This window comes from Eublepharis macularius, chromosome 17 (genome assembly GCF_028583425.1).
Source record: "Eublepharis macularius isolate TG4126 chromosome 17, MPM_Emac_v1.0, whole genome shotgun sequence".
Taxonomy (NCBI): Eukaryota; Metazoa; Chordata; class Lepidosauria; order Squamata; family Eublepharidae; genus Eublepharis; species Eublepharis macularius.
In genome coordinates this window covers 31,973,251-31,994,581 of record NC_072806.1, presented here as the reverse complement: position 1 = coordinate 31,994,581, position 21,331 = coordinate 31,973,251, and the positions used below count along the sequence as shown (strand labels likewise).

Genomic DNA, 21,331 nt, shown 5'->3' with positions numbered 1-21,331 from the left:
TAAACACCAAACAACACAAAACATGAACCACAATTGTACAATCATCTAAATCATACAACATCTGCAATCTTCTAAATCATGCATTAAACCTAAACACGATAATCTAAATAATACAAAAAACCATTAACTAAAGTACTATCGTTTAAATCATGTAATCATCAGTTAGATCATATATCTGGTTAGAGCTTGCTTATAGAATCATAGGGTTGGAAGGGTCCTCCAGGGTCATCTAGTCCAACCCCTTGCACAATGCAGGAAATTCACAACTACCTCTCCTTCCTTCACACACACCCAGTGACCCCTGCTCCATGCCCAAAGATGGCAAAACACTGTCAGGATCCCTAGCCAAACCGGCCTGGAGAAAATTGCTTCCTGGCCCCAAGGTGGCGATTGGCATTACCCTGAGCATGCAAGAAGGAGCCACAAGAACTAAGCACTGATGTAACCCTTCTGATGTAACCCATGTTGCAGGGAAGTTTTTCACAGCATAGAGGTAAACAACCGTAACTCTCTATTAAGGGGGTGGAACTTTTTTCCCTCTGGACAGTTGGCAATCCTGGCTGGGGCACAAGAGAAGACCCCTCCCTCACCCTTTTGATCACCAGCGCCAAGACCCAGGAAAGGATCTGCATCGCCCCTCCCAGAATTTTTGGAGGCGGGATGATCAGTCCAGGCAACTACTGAATTGCAACAGATAAGGAACCTCAAGACAACACATCCACCTGGATTCAATCAAGACCTTAGCTTCCTGTCTCATTACCAATGCTGATTTCTCCACACCTACTATCCCTCCGCATATCCCACCCAACCCAATCACACCCGCTATTGTCATTCGCCGGCTGTTATCATTTGGCATCTGAAATCATACCACTATCCCAGAGCCAGTTTGGTGTAGTGGTTAAGAGCAGCCAGACTGTAATCTGGAGAGCAGGGTTCAATTCCCCGCTCCTCTGCTTGAAGCCAGCTGGGTGACCTTGAGACAGTCACAGCTCTCTTAGAGCTCTCTCAGCCACACCCACCTCACAGGGTGATTGTCACTAGGATAACAACAACACACTTTGTAAACCGCTCTGAGTGGGTGTTAAGTTGTTCTGGAGGATGGTATACAAATCAAAAGTAATTATAATGTTATTAAAATATAAGGAGAGATGGACTCGCATTCTAGCTGTATGTGAAGAAGTGAGCTGTGACTTACAAAATGTCATACCCAACCACAAACGTTCAGTCATAGAATCATAGAGTTGGAAGGGGCCATACAGAACATCTAGTCCAACCCCCTGCCCAGTGCAGGATCAGCCTAAAGCATCTCTGACAAATATTCATCCAGCCTCTTCTTGAAAACTGCCAGTGAAGGGGAGCTCACCACCTCCCTAGGCAGCTTGAGTCCACTTTTGAACTACTCTGACCCTGAAAAAGTTCTTCCTAATATCCAGCCGGTTCCTTTGTGCCTGTGGTCCTACCCCCTGCTGCCAACTGGAACAGCTCCCTGCCATCCTCCAAATGTCAGCCTTTCACAGTTCCAAGCAGGAACTAAAGCGGGCACACGCTCAGCCCAGATCCAGTTCCTGGGTTCCCGGGGAGCTCCCGGGCGTTGGTGCTTGGAGCGGCCAGCGCGTCTGACTCGAGTCCTCCCTAGGAGAACCAGCTTCATCTCGCCTGGGGCCAGCCTGTCCCCGCCTAGCCCACTTCACAGGGCTCCTGGGAGGATGCAATGAAGGAGCGCCGTCAGGGCCCCGCTCCGAGCTCCTCGGAGAAAGCTGAGAACAGCTACACGCGTGTAGAAAAGTAGGAGCGTTTAGACGAGGGGGTTAAGGGATTAGAATCCCATTCCGAACTACGAATCCCACCATGCAACGCGGCTCCCCGGCTCTCAAGACCCACGGCCGAGTGCCGCGATGCACATTGGGAAATGGAGTCTACCTGCATAACGATCTCGAACGCGGGCTCGGATGCACGACGCCCCTCTGAGAGATTGCGACTCACCCGGGAGGTTGGGGAGGAGGGCCTCCGGCAGCTCTCAGCCCGCAGCCTCTTCCCCCAAAGTCTACGGCCGTCACTTCGCAGGTCGCCCTATATAATGAGCCGCCGGACCTTCCGCCCGCCTCGCGCTCGCCATAGAGGCCATCTTGGGTGTGGCGGTAGTGACGAGCGCGCTCTGCTAGTTCCTGCCCTTCGCCTTATAATTCTTAACGGAGAAACGTGTTTAGGTAAAAGTTTCAAAGCAGGTTTAGGTGGTTTAAAAAGGCTGTTGAGGTGGGGCTGGAACCGAGTGATGCCACGCCCAACATGGCCGCCGCCTGAGCCCGCCATCTTGGGAGTGTCGTGGGTGCTTCCTTTGGGGCCAAAGCTCACTTCTGCGGAGCAGTTGCGTGTTTTTTTCGGTTGTGTGTGAACGTCTCGAGTGTATCGCTCTCCCTCTCCTAGCCTGCAGTTTTGGGATGGAAGGGCTTTGGCAGGAAGCATCATCCCCTGGGTAATCATCAAAGCCAATGTGGTAAATGTACAAAAGTGCAAGAGACCAGTAGCACCTATAAGACTAGGGTTGCCAACTCCAAGTTGGGAAATTCCAGGAGATCTTGAGGGTGAAACCTGGAGAAACCAGGGTTTGGGGAGGGAAAGGACCTTGGCATAGCATAATTCCATAGAGTCCACCCTCCAAAGTAGCCATTTTCTCCAGGTGAATTGATCTGTGTGGCCTGGGGACCAGTTGTAATTGTGGGAGATCTCCAGCCACTACCTGGAGGCTAGCAACCCTATATAAGACTAACAACATTTGTGGTAGGGTGTGAGCTTTCTTGTGCCACAGATCACTTCTTCAGATAAATGTTAGCCTAAAACGTGGTGAACTTTAGCCTATAAATGTGCTGATCACACCCTTCCACTTGTTTCCAGCTGGTGTATTTGGAGTCTTCAAAAGCACTGTTTGCCATCTCTGGTTGCCCTGATTGTGGACAATGCAGACGCCGCCTCAAGCGGAGGAGGGTTCAAATTCTGTCATGTCTCATGTCCCCGGGCGTGCTTGTGTGCTAGGAATAGATATGGGCACTACCTCTGTGAAAGTAGCTCTGGTGGAAGAGACTGACCAAGGCCCAGCTGTCATCAAGAGCTGCACCAAAGAGACGCAGGCGCAGGTGGAGGGCCAGAGTGGGCCGCAGGTGAGTCGAATGGTGGTGGACCTGAGGTCTCTGTTTCTGGATTCACACTGCAAGGATGGGGGAAGAAAGCAGAGACTGGGCTGCCCAGTGTCAGTTGAGTGTGGAGGATTGGCTTTTGGGGTGCTCCCTTCTGTTGAAAGCACCCTGCAAACAGAAAACCAGCCCAGCAAGTTTGGCTTGTTTCCTGTTTAGAGGACATTTTTAATGTTTGAATCCATCTATCATTTGAACATCCCTTTGTTCTTCTGCATGCCTGAGCCAGGCCTGTGTGTTTAACATTCACTGTACAGCCTATCACAGATGAGAACACCTAGATTGCAATCCTGTGCACACTTACATGAAAGTAATTCCAGCTGAACTCGGAGGGGTTACTTTTGAGTAAGGTTCAGGGTGCACATGCACTAGGGATTTCTGCCCAGGCTCCCCATGCTTCACATTTCTGAAACTCCGAGGGCCAAACTATACATTGCATCTGCTGCGTGGTCACCGTGGGGATTTGCAGCCATATGGCAATTGTGAGCTCTCCGTGGGAACTCAATTCAGAAGTACTGCAGAGGCCTGACTCAGACTGGGACTGTGGCATGGAGAGAGAGGGGGTCCTGCTTGCCCCCCATGCCATTTTTCTGGCCCAAAGTGGCCCGGATGGCATCACATTGAAACATTCAGTGCAATCATTCTGCTTAGTGATGATAAAGGCAAAGATGGTCTTTTGTTTTGCTTGCAGGTACACTAGAAAAGTACAATCACCCTAAACAAACCGGAGTCTTGTGGCCCTTTAAAAGTACATTTTATTCCAGCGTAATGTTTTGTGGACTGGAGCTCATTTCTTCAGCTGCTCTGGTCCATGAGAAGTTACCCTGGAAATAATACTTTGTCTTTAAGATGCCATGAGACTCCTGCTTGTTTTTTGGAGCAATAAATTAAAATGGCTCCTTTTCTTCAATTCATTGTCGTTGACCGTTTGAATAAGCCTCTCCCAGGTGCAGAACTGCAGGATGTGCAATTCTGTGTGCTTTAACAGTACTGCATTTTAGAGTTACCCACCCGCTAGCTGACTGTGCTAGCAGTTCAAACTGACAGCAATTTAACAAGGGAAAAAGTAGGGAACTGGGACTTTTCAATAGGAGCTGTCCTTGATCAGTATGGGCCAGGAGAGCATGTTGCTTGCTTCCCAGACCAAAGTTCAACTGATGGAGCTCTTCCTGGCATAGAATCGGAAAATGCTTCAAGGGGTCTTTTGGCCTGCCTCTCCCCTCTTCCCCTCTAGCTTTACTTCTTATTTTTTGTTCTTGTAGGGCGATGAGCAGGATGTTAAAAAAATTGTAGCTGCCTTGAACGAATGCCTCGAGGCCCTTCCCCAGCACTGCTTGCAACGGGTTTGCCGCATTGGAATTTCTGGACAGATGCACGGGATCGTGTTCTGGAAAGCTGGTCGAGGCACGTATTCCTTTTCAAGAAGCATAGTTTGTATCCCTCCCCTTTCTCCTGTATGGCAAGGGACCTCAAAATGCCGGCATTAATAATAATAGGAAATTGGGGCCCTGTGAGGAATCAAGGGTGTGTGGGGGGGGGGGGGGACAATTTGGAAGAGCCCGCAATCTTACCCTGCCTCCCAAAATCTGCCCCTTCAGAATTCAACACGCTCTCAAGGCCTTCAGAGCTTCACCTGCCCCATTTAACGGATTTTCAGCTGCACTCTGGCTGCTTCCACACACGTTGGATAATCCATTTTCAATACTCTTTAGTGAACATTTGAAACTGCTTTTCCATGTGTGGAACAAAAAATCCACTTCTAAAGGATTGCAAAAGTGCATTGAAAGTGCATTATTCAACGTGTGCGGAAATGGCCTCTATGTCCCTACCTGCCTCCTAGAGCAAGCCTAGGCCTTACAAAGCCATATTTGTAATTCGTTTATAAAATGCCTCCAATATCAGGGCTGAACAAGACCTTTTTCTGTCCAAGATCCTGGAGAGCTGCTATCGATCATCGGATAGATGAACCAGTGGTCTAACTGTGTATAACAGAAATTCATTATCTTGGCAGGACTGCTCACTCTATGACCCAGGAAATCTGAGGGTCTCTCTAAACGTTACTCCTTTCACAAGTCCGTCGCAGAGCCAACCTGGGCTCGTGCAGACACACAGCAGCTCCGAGGAATGGCTTGTATAAAAAAAGGAGAGGCCAAATGGGCTCGGAAAGCTGCTGCCAGGGAAAGAAAGCCCCTGCCTTTCTTCCAAGCATTTTTCCCCATGCAAAAAAGCAATGCAGGGGGGGAGAGTTTTCCCACTTCTGCTCCTGCACATGGAGGCATAACGTGCAAGTCTGGCTGCAGAAACAAGAAAATTCCCCTCCCACACTTTTTTTGTATAGGGAAAAACACTTGGGAGAGAGGCAGATACGTTCCCTCCCCTGGCGGCAGCTTTCGAAACCCATTTGGGTGCTCCTTTTTTTAATGCAAGCTGCTGTGTCTGCACGAGCCCGAGTTGGCTCCATGGTGAACTCATGAAGGAAGAAACGTTTAGAGTGACGCTTAGAGCCAAACTACAAGTGACGTCTTACACAGGTTGGACACTAGTCGGCTTCCCTCAAGTTCTGATGGGAAATGTAGGCATCCTAGTGTTGCAGCTGTAATGGAGAGCCAAGCTGTAAAACCAGGGCGCCTACATTTCCCATCAAAACTTGAGGGAAGCTGACAAGTGTCCAACCTGTGTAAGACGTCACTTGTAGTTTGGCTCTTAGACTTCCAAGGCCCCAGGTTCGGTCCCCAGTAAAATGATCTCGTGTCCAAAGAAACTCTTCACCGTCTGTGATGCCAGCGTGCCAGTTCTTCTTGGAGCAGGCAGTACTGAACTCGGCAGGGCCGGCGCTCGGATTCCGTTGTAGGAAAGCTTCAGTCAAATAGATTAAGCGAGTTCAGCTGGAGGAAGCCATCATCGCAAGCCATAAAGCTCGTTTCCTGAAAGTACCGGTTGTTTCCTATCTGAGAGGATCCTTTTGAGACTCCCAGCACTTTGTGATGTGATTGTTTGAATGCTGAAACAATTTGCGATGAGTATTCGATCCGTAAACCTGATGACTAATTTCCAGCTCTTTTGAGGTTAGACCAAAAAAAAAAATGCAAATATATTTTTAAACGGAGAGGCTTGATTTTTTTTTTACCTTTCCAAAATATCATGCCCTTTTTCAGTGTTAGCCCTCCCCGCCTCCACAAATGGCTATTCTTCTGAGTGGATTAAGTGAAGCGGCATCCTCTTTGCTGTAAATGATACTTTTTGTGTGCGATGGCCTTTTTTTCCTTTGAAGAGCTTGCTATTAATGTTGCTTCAAAGAGCCCCTTTTAACGCTAGGGAGATAAATGGGAAGAAAAATAGGGTTTGAGGGACGCTTAAAAAGAGGCCGGAGGAAATGAGGCAGAAATTTACTTTTCCGGGGTTTATCTCCTTCGTTTGCATTTTACAAGCCCAGCCTTTGTGGAAGGGCTCAGTGCCTTCACGTGGAGGGGCTGCTCTTGTGTGCAGTTATTGCAGGCGGGATTGCACACACTTCGACAGCTCATATACCAAAGTTGGAAGAATACAGGCAGGATCGCTTCTCCTCTGTACTCCCTTCCCGTCATATGACTGGTTCTGTCTTCAGGGATTTTTGTTCTGCCCTGACTTGATTATCAAGGAAGCTGTCTGGGTTGAAGAGGATTCTGGGAAGTGTGGATGCTTCATATGCATAGGGTGTGGGCAGGCCTGTTATTCCACAATAATAGAGTGCCAGCGCTCCTTTTACTCTTTCCCAGGCAGGATGAATATTTTGATATTATGTATTCATCCAGAATTTTTCACCTACTTTTCTGCCAGCAGGGATCCAATAGAAAGTAAACTGCACAGCATTATCAAATATGAAAACACCCCCAAATAAATCATACAATAAGCCAAAGCAATTATCATATAATAAGCCAAAGCAATAATAATGAGCTAAAAACAGCTCTCTGTGTAGTCAACCTTCTAAGTAGCCTGCAGCACCAAATGGACCCTGGCAGGTTCTCTTTTAAACATTTGGCTTTGCAGAATTTTCTAAAAACAAGAAGGAAGGGCCTTTGTCACACACGTGTGTGCGAACCATTTCATAAAGATGGTGCAGCCCCCCCAAAGCTGAAGGCGGATCTGAGGCACATTGCCCCATCCAACAGGAGGTGGAAAGCAGGGGGCTTGTACAGGGCCATGTGGGGACAGACAGCCCTTCAGGAACACAGGTTGTGAAGGGTTTTAAAGATCAGTTCCTGGACTTTGAATTGAACCCAGAAACAAACTGGAAGCCAACGCAGCGCCTTTAAAATATAGCTGGTGACTTATAGGCAGACTGATTTGTTCCACTCAAAAGCCAGGATGCTGCATTATGCACCAGTGGAGGTTTCTGTGCTGTCTTCAAGGACTGCCCCATGTACAATGTGCTACAGTAGTCCTGCTCAAGGTTACCATAGTGTGGATAAGCTGTGTCCCAGGGAGGGGTGGGAGATGGACCAGTATTTACACTAAATGCAGCTGGGGGGATAGGAAAGCTCCTAGCTGTTTTCTGATACTTTTTGAGGGGGAGGGCTCAGTCTAAAACGGCACTGTAGCTATTCACCAAATCCATTAATGAAGGATTCACCCCTACAAGGGGCCAACCAGCATCACCTCCAACTGATGCGGGTTAAGCCTGAGCCCTTTGACTACAGCCCCCAAGCATTACCCCAGCTCAGAGCTGACCGGCTTGTCTCCAAAAGATACCGAGCTAGGTATCAGCGTACTGCTGGCAACCCACCCGGAAGCTTCAGAAGATCACATTCAGTGGTTGGTCTCGCTGCAAAGTTGACCAACGGATGGGACAAGACGGAACCTGGGAGAACGTCACAAAAGATGCCCCACCCAGCAGATCCAGTTGCTCCCACAACAGCCTTCTGTACTTGGTCATCTGTATCAGATCTGATCCACCAGAGCTCTATATTCCTCATCTCAACTTTGTGCATCAAACAGTTCAGCTGCGTTTGTGTGGCCAATGATATCAAAAGCAGCCAAAAGCTCTAACAAGTCTAAAAGACAGGCATTTCCTATATCAGTCTGCAAAAGGGTGTCTTCCACCGAAGCTGTCGAAGCTGTCTCCATCCCATAAGCAGGCCTGAAAAGGGTCATGAAACAACTTGGCTTTTTAATTGTGGATTTTAAGCTGTTGCATACGTACGTTTGTTTTGTGAGCTTATTTGGGAGCGCCCTACTCTGGAGGTTATAACATGGCATGTAATGTAATTCAGACATATCCTTTTCTTCTCCCCTTACCCTTCCAAAATGCTTTCTGTACCAAATCCAGCCCCCGTGATCTCCTTCAGAGCAATGGCATAAACACTGTCCAGTAGGTAGCTGGCAGATACTCATTCCACAAACTGTCACTATTCAGGGTAGTTGTTGAGTTATATATTGCTATTTCTCATCAACCAGCTTTAAAAGCTTCAGTGCTGGAAAATCTGCAGAAAGGAAGTTTGGTGGTGAAATGTCTGTGTAGGAAGGAACATCAGCTGTAGCTCTGTGTACCCTGCTAGCTGGAAAGCTGCAAACCTTCTCGAAGAAACAGAGAATCTTGTATCTGCACAGACCGCTTGGTGCCCTCTGGAACCTTTAGGGTGGGCGTAACAGTGTTACTTCTGCACTGTGTGCATTGTTCTTCTTGACCCCTTGGTCATTGCAGGTTGCAAATGGACAGGCAGTGGAACTGGGCAAAGATTTGAGCCACAGGAAGTCAGCTGCCTGATCACATGGCAAGATGGCCGCTGCAGTAGCAGCTTCCTCTCCTCACTTCCTCCACCACGATCACACCTCAGTGTGGCCACAGGATTTGGTTGTGCCACAGTCTACTGGTACTTACGGAACAGGTAGGCACCGCCTTGCTTTGGAGGGGACTTTCTTTGTCTTTGTTTTGTTTTTGATCTTTGGATCTTTAACACTTCATTGTAGGCAACGTCCGTGACCTAAACTTCATCCAAAGAAGTTCAATAGGTGGGCAGTAGCCAGGGAAGGTGCAATGTAGGTAAAGATTGTAAAATGTGGTGCAAGTTTTAGCTGCCATCCAAAGTAGATTTACTGTGGCTTTCTTGGAGGATGAGGGTTATTTTGTGTAGTGGTTAAAGAGTGGCAGGACTCTAATCTGGAGAGCCAGGTTTGATTCCCCACTCCTTCGCTTGAATCAGCTGGGTTACCTTGGGTCAGTCACAGCTTCTCAGAGCTCTCTCACAGGGTGAATGTCATGAGGATAATAATAACATTCTTTGTAAACTGCTCTGAGTGGGAATGAGTTATCCTGAAGGATGGTATATAAATCAATGTTGTTGCTATTGCTGTTGTTATTTATTTATTGATTTGTGAAAGGCCCACTGTGTGAGCCAGGGCAGTGAGCAACGCTGAAGGCTGGAGTTAAGCAAGAGATTTTTGTAGGAGATGGATTGGAGAAGGGTTGGAGGGCAGCACCAAGTCACCATCCTGGAATAGATGTTAGGGCATTCAGAGCAGCAAGGAGGCCAAAGGGGAGTCTTTTGTTAGCGAAGGGGGGCATCTTCATGTGACAGAGGCTGGACCAAGGACTTCCATATACATAGGGATGAACTGGAGGCTGTCAAGGAATTGTGGTCCAACTCTCCACTGTTTGCATTCTATAAACTGGCACAAAGATTTACAAAAAAACAGGCGGTACATGGACTCAGTTATAGTCTACTCAACCTTTCAAAACTGGCTCCATACACAGGGAGGAAGAAATATACAAGATATGTACTTGACGATACTGAATCCATGATAGGTTTCCATGGTACCCCAAAATATGTTGCAGAAAAAGTAGGAGAAACTGTTCTTATTTCCATCCTTGGTGCTCTTGTGCAAAGCTGCTGGGGTGGGGTGATTCGAGGGCAACCTTAAGCAGGTCAGCTCAGAAGTAAGCCCCATTTTATTCAAGAACGTTCTGCTGGGGGTATGCCTCATTGAATAAAATAGGAACCTATTTCTGAGTACAGCTTCTTAGGATTTCTCTCAGCCACATTGCAAACAATAACATAAAACACACAACTCCCTCATTTTGAGATATATACAAAGCCACTATAATCCTGGAGGTTCACAGGGAATTAATTTCTGCTTTTAAGTGCATTATATTTACTTCACTGATACCCCACCTTTCTTCCCAATCGGGACCCAAAATGGCTTATATAATCCTCCCCCACATTTTATCCTCACAACAACCCTGTAAGGTAGGTTGGACTGTGTGTGACTGGCCCAAGGTCACCTAGCAAGCTTCCATGGCAGAGCAGGGAATTGAGCCTAGGACTCCCAAAGCAAATGTTCCATTCATTCATTCATTCATTCATTCGCCACCATTCCTCCAAAGGTGCACACGGCGGCTGACTGCTTTCCATCTGCCCTAATACTTGGTTACAATATGTGGGACACAGCTGACAAAATACTTGCACAAATTAAAACCACACAAAATTCCTCTTTTGTAAATAGCTTTATAGAAAAATAGGTCTCATTTTTATCATTGAGTCAAATGGGAGATGTGCTGTGAAAGATCCAGGTATATGTAATAAGTGGTACATGAAATGCTGTAATTCTGTGGTATAAATAAGGCATTGTATATTAGGCGATTCTTGCAACAGTTGATGGAATTGCTGATCATCTGCAATTCTTGATATGTTGAAACATCTAGCATTTGTGACTAAGCATTGTCAATTATTGTTTGTCAACCTATATTGAAGAATATTATGCAACACCTAAAAGAAGAACACGATGCAATGTTTAAAATAAAAAGTTTTAAAAACTTGTTTGTGCACTCTGGAGCGTGATCAATCCTTATCAGGCTGTTTTTTGGGGGGTGGGAGAGTGTTCCTTGTTCTTTTTCTTAAATTACAAAGTTCTATTTTTCTACCTACCTAGAGAGTTGCCCCTTCCCAGTATCAGAGACACCTCCCCGCAATGTCTGAAATCAGCCTAATTTTGTCTAGGCCAAGTATTCTTAGGGGTGGTGGTGGAGAGAGCCTTCAAATTAGAGTTGACTTATAGCGACCCCTGCTGGGGTTTTCCTAGCAAGAAACTAATAGAGGTGGTTTGCCACTGCCTGCATCTGCAACCCTGGTCTTCCTTGGAGTTCTCCCATCCAATTACTGACCCCGTCCGACCCTGCTTAGCTTCTGAGATCGGATGAGATCAGGGTCACCTGGGCTGTCCAGGTCAGGGCACTCTTAAGGGAGGGCTGTAAATTCCGATATCACTGATGAATGGTTGCATGCCTGTTAGCAGAAGGTGACATCTAGAAATGAGGAATCTCCTTCCTAGAAGTTTCTCCTTTTTGGAAAAGAGCAGTCCGAATGAACCCAGAAGTGTCTCTCATTGCCCTGTTTTTCTTTGGCTAGTCCAGATTTCTTGAAACGTTATGATGTTGCTGGAACCATCCACGATTATGTGGTCACCATGCTGTGTGGCCAGGAACAGCCACGAATGTCTGTCCAGAACGCTGCCAGCTGGGGGTACTTCAACACCACCCAAAAAACCTGGAATATGGACATGTAAGTAAGATTCATCTCTAGATGCGGGCAGCAGATCAGGCCGCAGTCCCTGTACGGGGACAGAGAGCTGCTTCTGGTGGAAACTGAGAGCCAAGCTACAAGTGATGAATGACACAGGTTGGACACTTGCCAGCTTCCCTCAAGGTTTGATGGGAAATGTAGGCAGCTTGGCGGAATGTTGGACAAGTGACAGTTGAAAAGTCCATTGGACAGCAGTCGGAGAGCCAAGCTGCAAGACCAGGACGCCTACATTTCCCCTCCAAACTTGAGGGAGGCTGACAAGTGTCCAACCTGTGTCAGATGTCATGTGTAGCTTGACTCTGATTTAGATGGGGGCAAGGTAGCGGGAGGAATAAACTTGGCTTGTTCCAACCATCTTTCCGATTTGATTCAGCCCCACGCCCCTCCTCTATGCTTTGAACTTTAAAAAGATTGTAGGAGATTCCAGTTAACAGAATTTCTCCATGAAATCTGCTTCCGCCCTGAAACCTGAGAAGTCTTGCTCCGTTGTTGAAGACTTTTGGACTTCCATGCTTGCAGGGCAGGGGGAGGAGGGAGAGGTAGTTGACTGTATTCAGTGCTGTCCCAAGCCCTTCGTTGCTGCAGGGTTCGCTTTGGGCTGGTGGTTTAATGTTAATATATGGAAGCCCAGCCACAGTTCCAGACATCTCCCAGCTGGTGCAGAGGAACAGCAGAAGAAGAAGAATAGAGTACTGTGTAGAATACTCTTCTCCGAGATGGCTTTCTCTAGCATCAGCTTACAGAAGATTTTAGGATACTTTCCAGCGTTTCTGAGTCTCAGCATGCTGGCAAAGCAAAGGGCCCTCCCCACAGAAGCTCAGCAAGGACCAATCATATATTTTCTGAGACGGATGCTAACATGTCATATGCTCGGAACGAGTGTCACTCATCCCCGCTTCCACATTTATTAGTCTGTAATCAAGCTGTGGTGGAGGGAGGAGGGTTGTACAGTGGATTTTCGTCTTTCGTAATAATCCTTCGCTTTGCAGTCCCGTTGCACGGGCTGGTGTCGGGTCAGAGGAATGATTTCAGAACTGAAAATGGGTGGAGCTGTCCAGGTTCATTGCCGAGCAGCGTTAAGTGGAAGAGAGGCCTCTGCCCCAGGGAGCTTACAGCACCAGCCCTTTTGCGATGTTTCTTGCTGGATCTGTCACCAGACTAAAGGCATCATATTCTGCAGAGGTGGAGTGGGAGGGGGGAAAAGCCCTGGAAAAGGGTCCCACCCCTGGCCCCCGTGGAGAGAAAGGCAGCTTGCCTTATCCCCCCTGCAAAGGAGGGGGAGGGAGAGAGGCAGCCTGCCTGCTTACCAAGCCAGCCCACTCTTTCCAAGCCCTGCATGGGCTCAGAGCCTTCTCTGTGTGGGCCTCAGGCACTCTCTCCCCTAGGCCACACAGGCTGTGTGTGGGCCAGGCATTGCCTCCCTGTGTAGCCCTTCTTGCCAGTGGGCTGGAATGGCACAGGGAGGTGAGAGACCACTGGCCCACCAGGAGAAGTCTCGGTGGCCGAAGTGGCCAGTCCGCCCCTGGTATTCTGTTAATCATATGTGTTTTCCTGTAGCAAATGTGCATCTGTTTACAAATGTGTAAAATCACAGTTATAAGAAGAAAATGTACATGAGAGATAGCAGGCGGACGACTCTTGTACGTTGGCACTTACCTTCTGGAGATTTTATATACCAAAATAATTCCAGATTTTTTTTTTAAAGTGGGTTTGCCAGTTAACTTTTAGTCGACCAAAAGATACTGGAAATGAAGTCCATCTATGCAGTAATTAAGTAGGCCCTGCAACAAAAGTGGTATGAAACCTCCCGGCTTCCTTCTTCCAGCACCAAGAGTCTGAGGCCTCCGCCTGGGCTGGGGCTCCATGAAGAGAGGATTCCCTTCCCTAACCCAGAAGGGAAGATAAATTGCTTTCTAGCCCATCTCAAGGTTTGCGGGAAAACTTGTGCTTGATTCTTGGGGTTTCATCACTAACCCTGTGTGGCAAAGTAAACTCTTGTCATGAAGGGGAGGGGGTGTGAAGGGCGCTTGTGTGGTCTAACTGCTTGTGGTGTGGTTTGCATCTAGAACAACTAACCTGGCACCCAAAAGGGATAGTAAACCATGGCTGATTCCGCACACGTTGGATAATGCACTTTCAATGCACTTTATCAATCGTTTGAGGTGGATTTTTTGTTCCGCACACAAAAAAATCCGTTCCAAATGATCTATAAAGAGGATTGGAAATGCATTATCCAACGTGTGCGGAATCACTCCATGTCCACATGGCAACCGCCAATGCTGCTTGGTCATGTGTGATTGGTTTAAGTTTTTATTTGAAAGTAAAAAAACAACAACAAAAACAATAAACAATAGATAAAATAATATAACGATATACAAAAACAATAAATACAGAATATATAACAGCCTGTTACACTACAAAACTAGTTCTCCTCTCCATGCTCTTACTTCCATACACTCAATATTTATAATCAGTCTTAAAATAATTGATTTTACAGCTGGTTTACTTTAATAATAGCTTTTCTTAGTTTTTCTTAATTTTCAGCTACTTAGCAGTAGCTAAGCAGCAGCAGCTTTTGCAAAGCCAGAGCAGCTCCCCGGGAGCAAGACTCCCAGGGAGAAAGCTGCAGCTGCCCGCCCCCAAAGATCGTTGAGAGCAGGCTTGTGACTGGAGGAACAATTTGCAAAAGCTGCTGCTGCAGCCGGCTTTCTCCGGCTCTTCAGGCAGCGATTCTAACAGAGAGGGGAAGGACCCTCGGACTTCAGTTCCCAGGAAAACTTGCAAAAACAGTCAAGTGTTCTACGCGTGAAAAAAGTCACTTGTAGCTTGGCTCTGAGAGCCTTGCTACAAGTGACATTTTACACGCGAAGGATAAAGGATCATTTTCACAAGTCTTTCTGGGAACTGAAGTTCCTCTCCCCCACCGCTTTTCCTTTTGTTCCTTCCCCTCGCTGCCTGAAGAGACAGAGAGAGCCTACGGCAACAGCAACTTTTGCAAATCATTTCTCCAGTCACAAGCCTGCTCTCAATGATCTTTGGGACAGGCAGCTTCAACTTTCTCAGCTTTCTCCGGAGCATTCCCCCCCCACCACCACCAGCAAGACGATTTGCAAAAGCTGATGTTGCCGTAGGCTCTCTCTGTCTCTTCAGGCAGCGAGGGGAAGGAACAGAAGGAAAAGGGGTGGGGGAGAGGAACTACAGTTCCCAGAAAGACTTGCGAAAATGATCCTTTATCCTTCACGTGTAAAATGTCACTTGTAGCAAGGCTCTGTGATTCCCTCCAGAATGCAAACTCTGTTCTCTTCCTCTGGTTTCAGCCTCGGAGAATCCCAGTTCCCTCTTCATTTGCTTCCCAAAGTGGTGGAGCCTGGAGACCTTGCTGGAGAAACTTCTTGCACGTGGCATGCGATTCCAAAGGGGACAGAAGTTGGCGTTGCTCTGGGGGACTGCCAGTGTTCCGTGTACTCGTGCATGCCCCAAAGCACTGATGCAGGTACGGGCAAAGGAGGGCAACTGCTTCTGTCTGGCAGCACCAAGAACCGAAATCCAGGGGAGGACTAGAGCCCTGGTTTGGGAGTTGATTGAATATTACTTTTGCCTGCTTCATCCTAGAAGGCCACCTGTGAAATGGATTACGTGGGGCCAGGCCTAAGTATTTGCTGTGCTTCATGCAAATTTGCACAGTTTTAATTACTATAACGCAGTATAGTCCAGCTAGTTATGGGGGAGAGGGGGCAAAGAGGTGGTATGTGGGACACTGGAACCTTATCCCCCAAACACATCAAGCATAGCCCCACATACTGTCAAGCCTAGATCTATAAGGACGAGCATTTAAAAACAAAAAGATCCCCACAGTGCTGGGTTGCATGGCTACAGCATTCTGTTGTTGCTTTGTTGTGCTTATTTGGAAGGGCTGGACACATTCAATCAGTCCTAGGTCTACTTATGAATTGCTAAGTGACATGTTGGGCATTGACGGGTCATTTTGTAGAAAAAGAGCTGGAGGAACTCATTAGCATAACTAATTAGCATATGCCACGCCCCTTGACATCACCAGAAGTGTGTCATTAGCATAACTGATTTGCATATGCCACACCCCCTGACATCACCTATCCTGGCTGTTTTGGACCCAATCCTGACCATTCAGGGCCAAAATTGGGCCCAAAATGGCAAAAAGGGCCAGAAAATGGCCAGAAAGGGGCCTAAAGTGGTCAGGATCGGGCCGCTGCTGAGCGGGAGAGTGATCCATCACCCGTCAGAGGCCCGATCTGGGCCATTTCGGCCCCAATCCAGGCCGAAACAGGCCCAAAATGGCTGGGAGTCAGGTGGGCGGGGCCACCTGACGTGACCTCTTTGGGGAACTGCAGGAACTGCGTTCCTGCGCGTTCCCCCTCGAAGTGAGCCCTGGGCATTGATGTGCCAAGCTCTCAGCTACTCGCTTTAAGTGATTGCTCTCTCTGGGCACCAGCTGCTGGAGTGACATTCTAGTTACCGAGAACTAACTTGGAGGTTGTTCGTGGAAGAGGCAGGAGTGAACCCCAAGGAGGCCAACCTGCTGATGTTTCTGTTTGTTTGTTGCACTTTGTTTATGCCCCATTTTTCTCCCAATAGGGACTCAAAGCAGCTTACGCCATTCTCTCCTCCATCCTAGTTCCTCAGCCAGGATCAGGGAGTTTAGCTTTGGAGCTAGTTCTTCCTACTGATAGCTAGACTTTCCATATGAATTTGGCAAGTAGTAGTAGTGATAATAATAATAACTGTGCTTATATACCGCTCTTCTAGACAGATTAGTGCCTCACCCGGAGCGGTGAACAAGTTAGTATGCCCACAATACATGCCCACAATACAGCTGGGGAGCTGGGGCTGAGAGACGCAGCTGACCCAAGGCCACCTACTGAGCTCATGGCAATAGTGGGATTCGAACCAATAGCGTGCTGATTCGCAGCCGAACCGCTTAACCACTATGCTACAGCAGTTCTCTGGGGTGGACTCCTCCCCTGAGTGCTAGAACTGAGATCCTGGAGGTGGTCATACATGCAAGTAAATGAAAATGCAGCTTCTGGAGGTGGTAGAATGGTCTGTGCCACACCAGAATGCAGATGGTGGCTTCCAGCTTTGAAGGTTTCTTCTCATACTCTTGAATCCAAACTGTGGATCCAGGGTTCAAAGTTCTTTTATGGTGGGGTCCAAAATGTGTTTCTGCTCAGAGAATTCTGGCTGGCAGTTTCTAGGCTATTCGGGGCGCTGGGCAGCTGCTGCTTCAGGGACCAATCTCGGATCCTTTGGTTTGGTACCCCCAACTTCTTTTCTGATGTTCTTATATCATCCCCCCTTCTTCTTTTTTTTTTATCCTCCTAGTCCTCAACTTTGGCACTTCTGCTCAGCTCACCATGCAGGCACCCTTTGGCTTCCAGCCAGGAGACTCTCCGGACCCTTGTTCGCCTGTGGCCTACTTTCCGTATTTTGGCAACCGCTATCTGGCCGTGGCAGCCTCGCTTAACGGCGGAAATGTCCTGGCGACATTTGTGGACATGTTGGCTGAATGGATGGCTGAGTTGGGTAAAGTATTTGCAGGGGGGAGACAAGGGCTTAGAGTGGCAGTGGGCAGGAGATTGCGAGGAGCAACGTAAAGAGTGATTTTCAGCTTCTGCCAAAATAACGTCCTTGCCAGATCAGACCAAGATCCAGTGCTCTGTCCTTACCAGTAGCCGGTTCCCTGGGGAGTTGGCAAGCAAAGGATGAGGGCCAGACCCCTATTGCTTGGATTCAGCCCCTGCTTATTGGGGAGGCGCTTTTGCAACAGCATTGCCCTGCAGAAGAAGGGCTTCCTTTCGTTCATCTGTGCCAAATCTACCACTAGCCAGTTTCCTTTGCCGAGCTGGGATTCTCATGTGTACGGAGGGGCGATCCTGGTCTTGCAATGCTGGTGGGTTTGAAAAGGCACTGCGGGGGGGGGGGGGGCTCGTTTCAGTGAACAGCTAAATGGGAAGTGCCAGCGACCTTCAGCTATGTACAAGGAAGACCTGACAGCCTCTTCTCTCTTCCAAAGCGCTGTGGGTAGGAGCCGTTTTTCGCCAGAGAGGCAGCGCAAGGCAGACTTCAACCCTTCAGTCCATTTCCTGGTGAACATCTGCCCCGCCCCTTCCCGCCCTCCAGAACGGTTGCCTTTTTCAGGACCTGGTCTGCCAGGCACAGACCTGGAAAAGGGAGGGTTCACTTTCAAATGCATAATTTGCAAGCTCTCCTCTGGCCCTTTTCTCCTCTCCGAAGCATCCTCTCCCCAGAGTGTTTTGCAGGGGAGAAGGGGTTGTTGGGACTAATCAGTTGGATCCCCCCCTTTTCTTTTTGTGGTTTAAATCCCAACAAAAAGGCTTTTTTGAAGGTAAACATCTAAATCTTCCCTAAACCATAGAACAGCCCCCCTCTCTGCTTTTAGCGGAGCCTTGAAAGACCGCGTTAATGAGGATTTTCAATTACTTTTCCAGCTTTATTACCATTTCAAGTGCTTAATGGGCTGGATGCTATTAAGTCATTTATTTAGTTTCTTGCCTCCTCCTTCCTCCACCCACAATTACTGTATCTGCACTGCCTCTTGGCTGGAGGGAAGAGGGCTCGGCTCGGCCACCCCTTCCTGGCCTCCCCGAACCCCAATTCCCCTCCCACAGTGCCTTTCTAGCCAGCATGATGTACTACAGGGAGGGCCATACTGGAACTATGCAGGCCTGGATTCAAATCCCAATTTGCCTGTGAAGCTTGTGGGTTGGCTCTGGTGGTGAGAAGGATGTGGGGCAGGCACCACGTATGCCTTCTTGAAGGGAGGGCAGGATTCGGGTACAGTGGGCAGGACTGGGGTTGGGCACATGAATGTGGCTCATAATTGACAGTTTCCCTATACATTGCAAATTACATGGGTATGCTCAAGTGCAGGATTTTATGTGTGGTCCTCAGTTCTTGCTCGGCGCACGTGCATACCGCTTTCATGGGAGCTCCTTTTGTGCGATTGCATCTTTGAGTGCAGAGAGCCAACTCAGCTCGCTTTTCAGTGTGAGAAACAGTACTGTGGGCTTCTTTGACTTGCCAATTTGTATTTATTTAGAAACTGGGATACTTTTAGCAGTTACATGCAGGGCTCATTTTGAGGGGGAACGTGCCGGAATGCAGTTCCGGCAGTTCCCCAAAGAGGTCACATGTCAGGTGGCCCCACCCACCTGACTCTTGGCCATTTGGGGCCCGTTTCAGCCTGGATTGGGGTCGAAACGGCCCGGATTGGGCCTCTGACGGGTGGTGAATCACTCTCCCACTCAGCAGCGGCCCAATCCTGACCATTTTAGGCCCCTTTTCCAGCCATTTTCAGCCCCTTTTTGCCATTTTGGGCCCAATTTTGGCCCTGAATGGCCAGGATTGGCTCCAAAACAGCCAGGATAGGTGATGTTAGGGGGTGTGGCATATGCAAATCAGTTATGCTAACGACACACTTCTGGTGTTGTCAAGGGGCGTGGCATATGCTAATGAGTTGTGCTAATGAGTTCCTCCAGCTCTTTTTCTACAAAATGACCCCTGGTTATATGAATGTACTGACAGGGAGCAAATTGAAGTGTGATTGTGGAACTGAGAGAGCATGGGAAGTTGGAGGGGGGGGCACATGAAATGAGGTTCACTTGAGCATCCTGAGGTACTTCGTAATGTGTAGAGACACTGTGATTGCTCAGCCATTTTGGATTTCAAAACTGCACACGCTTCTGTGGCCTCTTCTAGGCCCCTTTTCCTAGGTGTAATCTTAATAATAATAACATTTGATTTATATACTGCCCTTCAGGACAACTTAATGCCCACTCAGAGCGGGCATGATTATCCCCACAACAAAATACCCTGTGGGGTGGGTGGGGCTGAGAGAGCTCCGAGAAGCTGGGACTGACTCAAGGTCACCCAGCTGGCTTCTCAGAGATGAGGCCTGTTTTCTAAAACCCGTGTCTTTACAGGATGTTGTTATAGACAAACTGGTCTTCGTAGCTGAACTTTCCCTCCAGTCCAAGGCCCGGTCCCTCTAGGGCATCCTGTTCCCCTCTGGATTAACCAGCCCTGTCTGTTTATTTTATGCCTCATCTCTCCAGCCACGAAGTTCTGCCCTGTCCTTTCTTGATTTCTTTTCTCGGCGTGTTTATTGGCAGGACTCGAAGTCCCACATTCGGTCCTCTTCCCGCGAGCTATACAAGCCGCCTTGGCCCAAGCCGACACCGCTCTCTCCATTCGCCCAACCGTCTTTGGCGAAAGGCACGTCCCCGAGCAGCGAGGCTCCGTGACGGACATCGTGGCCTCTGACCTCTCTTTGGGGCACGTGACTCGAGCCCTGTGCCGTGGCGTGGTCCAGAACCTGAACTCCATGTTGCCTTCCGAGCGCTTGTTGGAGATGGGGGCAAAGCGGATCCTGGCCAGCGGCAGCGCACTCTCCAGGAACGAAGTGTTGAGGCAGGAAGTAGAGAAGATGTACCCCTTTCCTGTGGTTTATGGGAAAGACATGGACGCCGCAGTGGGGGCCGCCTTGGTGATGCTACACAGGCAGTAAGGTTGAAGCACAGGATGGCAAAGCTCCCTCTGCTTGGGAAGCGGATGTGCTTCATGCAGATGCCCAGGGAGACACCTGCTCTTTGCAGGAAGATGTGGCAGCCCCAACCCCTTCCGTTTAAGAGGGTTGCATATGTGGGTCGACTGGTGGTGCCACAGAACATCGCTGGCAACAGAGATCCCTGCAATCTGCCATCAGCTACCTGATGGTTGGGATTTAAGCCTTCATCCTGTGTTCCAGATGTATAAATGGGTCTCATAGGAGCTGCACCTGTGTGATACCTTCCCTGAGCTCCATCCTCCCCCCCAAGGGATCCTTTCAGTAATGAAAGGGAGCCCCCCTCCCCTTTTGAATGGGTTAGGGAGCAAATTAGCCTTGAATCTCCCTGGAGGCGAAGGAAACATTCCACTTTCGTAAATTATTCTCCAGTGTTAATTTTTTTTAATTTACAGTTTTTATTTGATTCTATAGAATTTACAGAACACAATAAACATAGACAGTACATTCAACAACAAACAGTTATCCAAAGTAACTATAAGAAAAAATACTTGGTATTTCTTTAATGAGTAGACAATTTCTTTATACCGAGACAAATTTTCTTCTCCTTAGTAGTATAACAGTTGTTTATATTGATCTCCTTTGAGGTTTGCTTGTAACATTGCTTCATTTGATGATAGGTGCTCTAGAATCGGGAGCCACTGTTCTGAAAAATGGGATCTGTATCTCTGATTTTCGTAGTGTGCTAGACGATCCGCTATTTTTCCCATTATGAAATAGTCCCAGAGTTGGTTATACCAATCAGTAATTGTTGGAGAAGTTTTCTGTTTCATTTTGATGCAATTGCTGATTTGGTTATTGACAAGAGAATCCCAATTAACTTAATCCTGACTTCCGGTATTTAAGGGTCTTTCCAGTGGCTTAACAATATAATTTCAGGTCTTAGTGGAACTGCATAGTCTCCAGTGTTCATTCTTGTGTTCATAATAAAAAAGCCCCAAAGACGTCTTCCTGGTTTCCGTCCCTGA

At 48.0% G+C, this 21,331-nt stretch overlaps 2 protein-coding genes across 3 annotated transcripts in view; one reads left to right on the top strand and one right to left on the bottom strand.

The window, feature by feature from the left end:
- Nucleotides 1–2,022, bottom strand: part of CTNS (cystinosin, lysosomal cystine transporter) — a 15,032-nt gene extending 13,010 nt beyond the window's left edge. Inside the window, exon 1 of the mRNA XM_055001608.1 lies at nucleotides 1,984–2,022. The gene's annotated coding sequence lies outside the window, so the exon portion shown is untranslated. The remainder of the gene's footprint in view (nucleotides 1–1,983) is intronic.
- SHPK (sedoheptulokinase) lies at nucleotides 2,022–21,331 on the top strand. Of its 2 annotated transcripts, none has more exons than XM_055001605.1 (8): nucleotides 2,022–2,207; nucleotides 2,893–3,155; nucleotides 4,451–4,592; nucleotides 8,869–9,052; nucleotides 11,570–11,722; nucleotides 15,061–15,236; nucleotides 17,102–17,302; nucleotides 19,912–21,331. In XM_055001605.1, the coding sequence occupies exons 2-8, from the start codon at nucleotides 2,955–2,957 to the stop codon at nucleotides 20,304–20,306; spliced, it is 1,452 nt and encodes a 483-aa protein (XP_054857580.1). In that variant the 5' UTR covers nucleotides 2,022–2,207; nucleotides 2,893–2,954; the 3' UTR covers nucleotides 20,307–21,331. The 2 variants fall into 2 exon arrangements, with proteins under 2 accessions (XP_054857580.1, XP_054857581.1); XM_055001606.1 differs by lacking the exon at nucleotides 2,022–2,207 and adding an exon at nucleotides 2,458–2,473.

Excerpts from the sequence above, each read along its gene's own strand:
- SHPK (XM_055001605.1), top strand. The coding sequence starts at position 2,955 with ATGCAGACGCCGCCTCAAGCGGAGGAGGGTTCAAATTCTGTCATGTCT. Across the intron at positions 4,593-8,868 it reads GTTCTGGAAAGCTGGTCGAG|GTTGCAAATGGACAGGCAGT; the intron begins GCACGTATTCCT and ends TGGTCATTGCAG. Across the intron at positions 17,303-19,911 it reads TGAATGGATGGCTGAGTTGG|GACTCGAAGTCCCACATTCG; the intron begins GTAAAGTATTTG and ends GTTTATTGGCAG.